The sequence below is a fragment of the Panthera onca genome, chromosome A3 (genome assembly GCF_046562875.1).
Source record: "Panthera onca isolate mPanOnc1 chromosome A3, mPanOnc1 haplotype 2, whole genome shotgun sequence".
In the NCBI taxonomy this organism is placed as follows: Eukaryota; Metazoa; Chordata; class Mammalia; order Carnivora; family Felidae; genus Panthera; species Panthera onca.
This window is the reverse complement of record NC_138341.1, coordinates 113,080,880-113,091,523: the sequence shown is the minus strand read 5'-3', so window position 1 is coordinate 113,091,523 and position 10,644 is coordinate 113,080,880. Positions and strand designations below refer to the sequence as shown.

General features: G+C 47.1%; 1 protein-coding gene across 1 annotated transcript; it reads left to right on the top strand.

Annotated features, from left to right (window-relative positions):
- The first annotated feature begins 869 nt into the window (after positions 1–869).
- LOC144615838 (uncharacterized) lies at positions 870–9,134 on the top strand. The gene is made up of 4 exons (XM_081795132.1): positions 870–1,067; positions 3,061–3,196; positions 7,650–7,808; positions 9,047–9,134. Exons 1-4 carry the CDS (start codon positions 1,010–1,012, stop codon positions 9,132–9,134), a joined length of 441 nt encoding a protein of 146 aa, XP_081651258.1. The 5' UTR covers positions 870–1,009.
- Positions 9,135–10,644: the final 1,510 nt, after the last annotated feature.

Sequence of the window (10,644 nt, the reverse complement as noted above, 5' to 3'; positions counted from 1 at the left end):
TTGACAGGATGGAGGGAGGAGGAGAAAGATGAATAGGCAGAACATGGAGAATTTTTTTTAAGGCGGTGAAAATAACCTGTACGATCTCATCATGATGGATGTGTCATACGTTTGTCCAAACCCGTAGAATGTAGGACACCAAGAGTGAACCCTAATGCAAACTATGGACTTTGACTGATTATGATGTGTCAATGGAGGCTCATTGGTTGTAAAAAATGTCCCCCTTTGGTAGAGGATGTTGAGAACGGGGGAGGCTATTTCTGAGTGTGAGCAGGGGCATATGGGAAACTTCTGTATTCTCTTAATTTTATTGCAAAACTGCTCTACAAAAATGAAGCCTTTAAACAAATATAAAGAAGAGGGGCACCTGGGTGGCTCAGCTGGTTAAGTGTCCGACTTCGGCTCGGGTCATGATCTGTTGGTTCGTGGGTTCGAGCCCCGCGTCGGGCTCTGTGCTGACAGCTCAGAGCCTGGAGCCTGCTTCGGATTCTGTGTCTCCCTCTCCCACTTGCGCTCTGTCTCTCTCTCTCTCTCTCTCTCTCAAAAATAAATAAACACTTAAAAACATTAAAGAGAAGAAAAAAGGAGCTTACTTAACTTTCATTACTTTGTAGCACATAGAAAAGACGATGCCTTGTTTTCTGTGTATGACGTGGGGTCTTGGAGGGTATCAAGGTGAGTCATAAAAAGGACTGACATATAGGAAAAAACAAACCTCTCTGGCTGTCGTGTGACTTCTTCCCGCTGGGCCCTAACAGGTGAAAGTGGATAAAGGCAGGCATGTCAGCTCAGGGGTGCTGGTCCGGCTGTGGGCGGGCCGTAGTCAGGGCAGTGACCGAGAAGTCCGAGGCAGGCAGGCTGTTCCAGGGCTGCGTGTAACTGTGGGACGCTGAGGCACGTGTAAGTGACGTGTGCTCCATGTGATGAGAGGGGGCAGAGAGTCCAGACCTGTCCTCCTTTGCTTGTCACCTCCTCAGGCCAGACACCAGCCCTTGAGCCACCTGAAGTCATGAAGCGCTTTTTGCTAACTTTGGCTGTGCTGCTGCTCTTGTCCTGGGTCATTCCAGGTAACCTAGACCTCTTCGGGTGAGGGTCGGGGGTGGGTCTCAGCTGGGGACCCCCAGCGCCTGGGAGGACGGGCTGCTGGGCGGCAGAGCGGAACACCGCTCATCCGGGGAAGAGAGAGGAGCCCCCAGATCCTGGGAGAGACCCTGCCCCACCACCTACCAGCTCTGTGACGTCCCCGGGGAACTACCTGGCCCCTCCGAGTTGCAATGTCTCGTTCTTCCATTTAGAATAAATCAGGTTCGAGAGATCCACATGGAACACAAAGAAATTTTATGAAACCGATGTAGCTTTTTAAATTTATTTTTTATTTTTTAATGTTTATTGCTGAGAGAGAGAGACAGAGAGATGGGGCATGAGCAGGGGAGGAGCAGAGAGAGAGGGAGACACAGAACCCGAAGCGGGCTCCAGGCTCCCAGCTGTCAGCACAGAGCCCGACACGGCGCTCGAACCCACAAGCCGTGAGGTCATGACCTGAGCCGAAGTCGGACACTTAACCAACTGAGTGGCCCAGGCGCCCCCGAATGCAGCTTGTTTATTTTCTAAACCCACGTAAGAGGAGGGCTGGCGCTCAGCCAGTCTCCTTTTCCCGTGGCAGGTGCCAGTTCTTAGGCACCGAATGTCACCTGCCGATTTTTCTGCCGGCTCCCCCTGACCTCCACTCCTCGGTCAGCTCCAGGGGCCAAGGGCAGGAGGTCAGGTGTGGGAGGAGGAGTGGGGGAAGGCTGGGAAAGCAGGAAGGAGGCAAGGCAATAGTGACCTCTTCTCACACGAGTCCCTGAAATCACTTGGCTTTTGCCCCACTTACAGCTGCCCGAAGAGAGACAGAATCTCCTAACTCCCGTTGCCCGTCTGTGCCAGGCCCTGTACTGGAGCCTTGGAAAGGTTTTAAGTAGAGAAGAGCCCATGGCAAACTTGCCCAGCCCAAGGTGCTAGTGCGGTCCCCTCTTTGTGATCTGACAGAAGCTTCTACCCCTGTCACCCTCGGCGTCTCTAACTTTCTATTTAATCATGTTCATTACTAGTCCTGTGTCGATAAATGTGGTTTATTTTGGAGAGAGAGAGACAGAGACAGAGAGTGGGGCTCGAACTCACGAACCAAAGGAGCAATCATGACCCGAGCCGAAGTCGAACGCTTAACCGACTGAGCCACCCATATCTTCCTTTCTTTTTAAACACAGGCTCTTTTTCACTCTGTATTTCTCTTATGCCATTATCTGCTAATTTACTTGATTATGTATTCCTTCTAGTTTAGCCTTTACTAATAAAGTGATTTTTTTAAATGTACAATTCTTGGGGCGCCTGGGTGGCTCAGTCGGTTGAACGTCCGACTTCGGCTCAGGTCATGATCTCGCGGTCCGTGAGTTCAAGCCCCGCGTCAAGCTCTGTGCTGACAGCTCAGAGCCTGGAGCCTGTTTCGGAGTCTGGTTCTCCCTCTCTCTCTGCCCCTCCCCCACTCATGCTCTGTCTCAGAAATAAACATTAAAAAAATTTTTTTTAATGTACAATTCTTTCCGAGATACCACCGTGTCATATCTGAAGTTTTTTTCATGCTAATGGCTTTTATACGCTCTTCATTTGATCCCCACCACAACTGTCTGAGGCAGGTTCTGTATCTTCTTTTTAGAAAAGAGGAAATCGGTGCTCCGAGGAAGGAAGTAACCTGCTTGAGTTCTTCTAGTTGGCTGCGGTATAGACAGATTTCAAAACCCAGGTGGATGGGTTCCGAGAGTCCGTGTTCCTAAGTGTTATGACCGGACCCCACTGACCCTTAATTATTATGACCCGCTGTACCCATGAGACGGAACATTCAGGAAGAGCAGTGAGTGGCATGAGTGTCCAGAAAGGATGTGAGACTTTACCACCGCCCTATAAATCGTGGGAGGTGACTCCATGTTCTAGGGTCTTCTGCGTGGCTTTTAGCCCTCTCAAGCCAGGACCTAGCGCCCCTCAGGACTGATGTCGGCTTCTCTCCCTTTCTCCCCTTTGTATCAGGCAGCACTGAAAAATGCTGGAATCTTCGTGGCTCCTGCCGTGAGAAATGCATCAAGAATGAAAAGGTTTACGTTTTCTGCATGAGTGGTAAACTGTGCTGCGTGAAGCCCAAGTTTCAGCCAAAGTCGTTACAGTCGTGAATTAGTGCTCTGAGCCGAGGGCACAGAAATGATGAGAACCCTGCCCCGAGTCTGACCTCAGCAGATTCCTGAGCTTGATTAAAATACCTTTGGATGTTTTCTGTGTTCGTCTCTTGGCACACCTAATCAAAGTCGAGTAGAAGGAAGGCTTGGGTAAGGAAGTATATATAGGAGAGGAAACCAGATCTACTGTATGTTAGATGCATCTATGATCTCATTGTCCCTTTAGACCTACCTGAGAGGTAGTTACGGTTATCAGTTTTATTTTATGGATAGGGAACCTGAGGATCAGAGTAGTGAAGTGATTTACTCAGTGCCATTCACCTAACTAACATGGGGAGATGCTGGGATTACATACCCGTCCTCGTACAGGCTTAGAAACAGCTCCTCGCCTCTTGGACCATGGCAAATATAAACAGAGATGCGTATCATATTTATTTGAACCCCTGAGATAGGAAGGTGGGGCAGGCAGTGTTACAAGGGGTCTTATGTTCTGGGATTGCTGTAGAAGCTGAAGAGTTAAGCTGAAGTTATATTCACTCCCAGGCCTGATTCTTAATCCATTGTTTCTTTCTATGTGTATTAGTTTTATTTTTTATACTTAGTTTGGATTTTCATCAAAGCCAAACGTAGTTTTAGGACTCAGCTTTGAATAAGGGGCTATAATAACATATAGCCCACACATCTCCCTTTCTCCATTTCTTGTGTTCCAAAGAGAACCCCTTTCTTATCTTTTAAATCTTTTCTTTATTTTGAGAGAGAGAGAGAGAGAGAGAGAGAGAACAAGCAGGGGAAGGCCAGAGAGAGAGGGAGAGAAAGAGAGAATCCCAAGCAGGCTCCGCACTGACTGCACAGAGCCCGATGCGGGGCTCGAACCCATGAACCGTGAGATCATGACCTGAGCCGAAACCAAGAGTCGGACGCTTAACCGACCGAGCCACCCAGGTGCCCCTCATATCTTTTAGTTGTTTCTTTGGATTTCACTCCATATCTCTAAATAATATACTTACTTACTATTGTTATTTCCTTTTTTTTTTCATTTTTACGTATTCCCCATTGAATTCCTGATATGAAATATGAGAATTTAACTGTCTGTTATCTCCTTTGAATAAGGTCAGAACCATTAGGTAGCTTATCAGTTTTATCTGCCTGGAGTTGGACTTGCTCCAGACTGAACTGGGTGCCTCCAGACCCGCTGCCATCCTGGGTCTCTGTTGACGTCATTCTGGGGATTCTCTTTGATTTTCTCCTGTGATAAATGCCCTGCTTCCTGGATCCTAGACCTTTCTTGATCTGCCCCTTTACTTTTGGCAGAGTACCTCCTGATGGCCTCTGGAAAACATCTGGCCTCCGTGTAGTAACCTCACACTCGGTTAGTAGTTTGGTTACTCGTTCCATATTGGAAATGATTTCCTCTCAACATTCTGAAGGCATTGTTGCATTGCCTTTCAACATCTAGTGTCACCATGGAGAAATCTGAGACCATTCCGAAACTCGTCTCGGTATTATAAACTGTTCTTTCTCTCTGAAAGCTTTTACGATTTTCTCTCTACTATGGGGTGTTGAAATTTCATCATGATGTGCCTAAATTTTTTGTAGGATTATTTTAATCAATTCTACTCAGCACTCAATGGACCCCATCAGTTTGGAAATGCATGCCCTTCAATTCTAGAACATTTTTTTCCTTGACTTATTTCTTTGATGATTTCCTGCCTTTTGTGTTTCTTGCTTCCTATTTATGTAACTCTTTTCTTCCTTCCTTCCTTCCTTCCTACCTTCTTTCCCTCCTTCCTTCCTTCCTTCCTACCTTCTTTCCCTCCTTCCTTCCTTCCTTTCCTAGAATTCTTATTTTGCAAATGTGGGATTCCCTAATTTTCTCATTTTCTTTTTTTTTTTTTTTAATTGAGAGAGAGAGGGTGCAAGTAAGGGAGGGCAGAGAGAGAGAGAGAGATTGAGAGAGAAGTGGGGCTCACCCGCAGCAGGGCTTAAGCTCACTTGATGTGGGTGGGACTCGAACTCACCAACTGTGAGATCGTGACCTGAGCTGAAGTCAGAAGCTTAGCTGACTGAACTATCCAGGCACCCTCATTTTCTCATTTTCTTATATTTTCTCTACTGCTTTTATCTCATTTAATCTAATTTCTAGAAATTTTATCTTCGTACTTTTATTCACTAAAATTTTTTTCTTATTCTTTTTTCTTTTTATTGCTTTATTTTTTTAATGTTTGTTTTTTAAGAGAGAGAGAGAGAGAGAGCACAAATGGGGAAGGGGCAGAGAGGGAGGGAGACACAGAATCTGAAGCAGGCTCCAGGCTCTGAGCTGTCAGCACAGAGCCCGACCCGGGGCTCAAACTCATGAACTTTGAGATCATGACCTAAGCTGAAGTTGGATGCTTAACTGACTAAGACACCTAGGCGCCCCTTTTTCCTTTTGTAAAATAATTAATTAATTACTTAATTTTTGAGAGGGAGAGAACTCGAGTGAGCAAGGGGCAGAGAGAGAGGGAGAGAGAGAGAGAGAGAGTATGGAGCCTGGGGCGGGGCTTGAACTCATGAACCGTGAGATCATGACCTGAGCTGAAGTCAGATGCTCAGTCGACTGTGCCACCCAGGTGTCCCTTTTTTCTTTCTTTTTAAAAATAATCCTGTCCTAGTTTCATGGTATTAATAGCTTCTCTTATTTAGATGATTTTTCCGATGACGATGACGTTGTCTCCTGCATAATCTACTTCTTTTCAGTTGCTGTTATTATTATTATTATTTTGTTGCCACCCATCCCTCTCTTCCTCCTCTTCCTCCTCCTCCTCCTCCTCCTCCTCCTCCTCCTTCTGTTTCCGGTATGTTAGAAGCTTTCCTCATCTGGTTAGTAGTTCTTGGTTATTTGCTTATATTGTGAATGGGCCATGACCAACTGGCTTCATTTATCAAAGAACACACAGTACCCGTGTCTTCAGGTCTTTTTTTCCTCTTGGACTGGTCAAATCTCCCCTGGAAGAATCCTCTGCAATCTTTATGACCTGAAAGTGTGCGTTCCTCTTGAATTCATATGCTGAAATCCCAACCCCCAGTGGGATGGCGTCAGGAGGTGGGGCCTTTGGGCGGTGCTTAGAGCCCTCATGAATGGGATTCGTGTCTCTATAAGAAAAGACCCCAGAGAGCTGTCTCACCCTATCTGCCCTGTGAAGACAGTGAGAAGAGCCTATGAATAAACCAGGAGGCAGGGCCTCACCAGACACTGAATCTGCTGGTGCCTTGATCTTGGACTTGCCAGGATCCAGAACTGGGAGGAAAAAAAAAAAAAATGCTTATTGTGTAAGCCACCCAGTCAATGGTAGTCTGTTACAGCAGTTGAAACAGAAGCAAACACAGTGTCTGTATCTTCAGGGTTTTTTTCCTCTGGGATTGGTCAGATTTCCCTGGACACTGTTCTTCAAAATCCTGCTCAACATGTACAAATCTGCCTGTCAGTGTCTTCAAAGCGGAGATGGGAAAGAAGGCCAGATCTTACCCTTAAATAGGTAAAACTTCGCTTAACTCTCTTCCTGTGTTCAATACGATCCCCCTGCTCTCAGAGGGCGCCTTGTTGCCTCCCCCCATCCAGAGACCACGTGTTAGCCTCTTCAGATAAGAAAGCTCTCGTTTTCTGCTCAGATAAGAGGATTGTCAGTGTGACACGGGAGAGGAGATCTGGGCTGTGCAGATTTTCAGCAACTGGGCAAGGCTGTAGGGCAAGGATGCGGGCTGGTCTCCACCTCTGGGAAGTACCACAGGCCGGTTCTGAGGCTGCCCAGCACAGAGCCTAACGTGGGGCTCCGACTCACGAACCGCGAGATCATGACCTGAGTGGAAATCGAGAGTCAGACGCGTAACTGGCTTTGTTTTTTATAACACGGTCTGTATCACTTACAAACCTTCCCTCCTCCAGACAGTGGAAATCTGATTGCCATCCAATCAGGGCCCCCTGATTTCCTGAGTTCCTCGAGGGACTGAGAGGGGAAAGTGATGTTATCAAGATGGTGGCATAGGTTGTTCTAAACTTCAGTCCCCTTTACGGAAAGACCACCTAGCCGCTATCCATAGACAGGACGGCACTGTGGAAATCTGAGAACTTGGGGGTAAGATTGAAGCACCCCCGGACCTCAGAAAAGGAGAAAAAACATACACTCTGATGGTACCCTGCCCTCCACCCCCCGCCCAAGGCCAGCACAGTGTTGCCACAAGAGGGATACCCGGGGTCTATGGTTTCTCCAGGGGGAGAAAGCGAACCTAAGCTGGGCATCCAGCTGGGCCTTGTGGGCTGCTTCCAGAGGGGCTCGCTAGGGTCTTGCTTCACGGGGATCTTTGGGAGGAATCTGTACGGCTTGAGTACTGGGGATCAGGTAGAGATGGAGAAGGGAGCGGGGCTTACAGCAGCCAGTACCCGCTCTCGGACTGCATTCCTGCTTGCAGCAGACCCAAGCAGAGATCTCAGCCAGCATTTCTGTCCCTCTGCAGAGCCAGTGATTCCAAACGGCTAGGGAGCTCAGCTGCCAGCTCCCTGGCCAATGATGCACACTCTATGGCCTGCTCCGGCCGGGAAGCAAATTTGCAGCCCTCGCCAACTGCTGAGTATAGCCTTTGGTCCTGCTGACCAGGAGCCTGGCCGGAGACCCTGGCAGCCTGCTACAGCCCGGCCTGAACACGGAATCCAGCCAGCCGGCGGCACCGTGTGGCCCCAGGAGATAGCCTGAGATCCCAGTGGGGCTAATTATGGAGCCCCCACCCCACCCCCAGCCTGTAGCTGGGCCCAAGTGTGGAGAACACTCAGTGGCACCACCCCGTCAGGAAACGCAGCCTGAGATCTCATCCAACCAGAGGGGACTGTAGAGCCCTTGTAGTGGTTCCTCTCGACCAGGGGCCACAGCCAGCAGCCCCACTCGACCACAGAGTCCAGCCGGCCACAGCATCCCTACCTCCTGACCTCAGAGAGGGTCATACTCAGCTGTGGAAGGTTGCAGGCTCTTCCTCTGAGGTCAGCAACAAGACAAAGGTGCCCGCTCTTGCTACTTACCTTTAATATAGTCCTACAAGTCTTCACCAGAGCAATCTGGCAAGAAAAAGAAATGAAACGTATCCAAACTGGAAAGGAAGAAATGAAGTTTTCTCTGCAGATGACATGATTGTGTATCTAAACACGTCCTTAAAGCCTCCACCAAAAAGCTTAGGACTAATCGACAAATTTAGCAAGGTTGTAGGACACAAAACCAACAGACAAAAATCAGTTGTGTTTCTGTACCTTCACAATGAATTATCTGAAAAGGAAAGAAAGAAAGACAATCCCATTTAGGGGCGCCTGGGGGGGGGGCTCAGTCGGTTAAGCGTCTGACTTTGGCTCAGGTCATGATCCCACGGTTCGTGGGCTCGAGCCCCGTGTCGGGCTCTGTGCTGACAGCTCAGGGCCTGGGGCCTGCTTTGGATTCTGTGTCTCCCTCTCTCTCCGCCCCTCCGCTGCTCACGCTCCGTCTCTCTCTCTCTCTCTCTCAAAAATATAAATAAAAACACTAAAAAAAAAAAAAACAAACAACCCAATCCCATTTACAATAGCATCAAAAGCAATAAGATACTGCAGAAGAAATTTAACCAAGAAGGTGAAAGATCTGTATATGAAAATTACAAGACTTTGATACAAGAAATTGAAGAAAATACAAAGAAATGGAAAGGTATTCTCGTGTTCATGGATCAGAAGACTTAGTATCGTAACTGTGTCTATACTACCCAAAGCCACCTTGGATTCTGTGCAATCCCTATCAAGATTCCAACGACATTTTTTTTTTTTTATAGGAACAGAAAAAAAAAAAACAAACCAGTCCTAAAATTTGCACAGAACCACAAAAGATCCTGAATATCCAGAGCAATCCTGAGAAAGAACAAAGCTGGAAGCATCACACTTCCTGATTTCAAACTATATTGCAAAGCGATCTTTGGTCATCAAAATAGTATCATACTGGCCTACAGACATGTGCCAAACATGCTGCTCAGTGCTGCTGAGCCAGTCCCGGCAGAGGGCCTCCCCTGCCTGGCCTGGCCGTGAACCCCAGAGACCCCTGTGCACAGCAGCCTTCGCTGCAGAGACCCCAATCTTGCCTCTGCTTCTGTTCCTCATCAGGAAAAGGAGGAGCATAATCATCCTTATCTTGCAGGGTTGCAGGGAAGATGAGGTAAACTAATATGTATAAACCACTCAGAATAGTTTCTGGCACGAGGAAGGACACCATAAGTGGTAACTCTTATTGTAAGTGCTTTTGGCCTGTGTACCTGGCTCTCTCTCCCTCTAAAGTTAAGTCTTCACAAACAGGGGCTGATCTCACTTTCTTGGCATCCCCAGCAGGATTGTTATTTTCTCGTATCTGCTATCGTGGAAGCTCTGGTTCTCTCGAGGCTGGCTTGTACTTTGTCAAAATTCAAAGACGCGGTCCTGAGTGTTTTTTTTGTTTTGTTTTGGACTCATTGTCGGTAGCTGTTGGAGGGCAGAAATCAGGATGCTGGGTAAAGGTTACAGAAGGGTAAATTCTGGTTCAATAGAAATAGCCTCCTAAAAAACAACAACAACAACAACAACAACAACAAAGAAATAGCCTCCTAAAATGACAGGAGTCCAAGCATGGAATGTGCTATCTTGACATGTACTAATTTTTCCATCACTGAAAGTGTTTTAAAAGAAAGGGGAGGATTGGTTAGAGTGAACTTTTGCTTTCGATAACATAAGACATGAGACAGCCTCTTAGTTCTGAATTCTAAGAATCTATGCTCAAAAACTAAAAAAAAACAAAACAAAAAACAAAAAACTCCATATTGTTGACACTAGGGATTTTCAAGCTTCTTTTTAAAGCAGCAGAACATATTTTTCAAAAGTTGATTTATTTATTTTGATAGATAGAGGACGTGAGCAGGGGAGATGCAGAGAGAGAGGGAGAGAGACAGAATCCCAAGCAGGCTCCGCACTGTGAGTGCAGAGCCCGACGCGGGGTTTGATCTCAGGAGCTATGAGATCACGACCTCAACTAAAATCAAGAGTTGGACGCTTAACTGACTGAGCCATCCAGGTGCCCCAGCAGAAAACTTAAAAAACAAACCCTTAAATGGAAGTCAATATATCAAACAGATCAACAGAAAGATGCTCATGTTAAAATGGGAAGAGAGAAGGGAAGGACCAGATTCCTACCTTCTTAGTCTCCCTCGATTTTCTGATTTTGACCCCCAGAGCCAAGTCTAAGTTTCTTATATTTGCATTCAAGAATTTAAAGGTCTCGTGGCTCTCCAATCCTGCAACATTATATGGTACATGAACTCTCAGCTATAGCCATGCAGTATTTTCCTTGCTTCCAAATGGCTCACAAGCCTGGAAGCCACCATCGCTCTGTCCACACTGCTCCCTTACCTGGAATACCCCCTCACACCCTCCCCT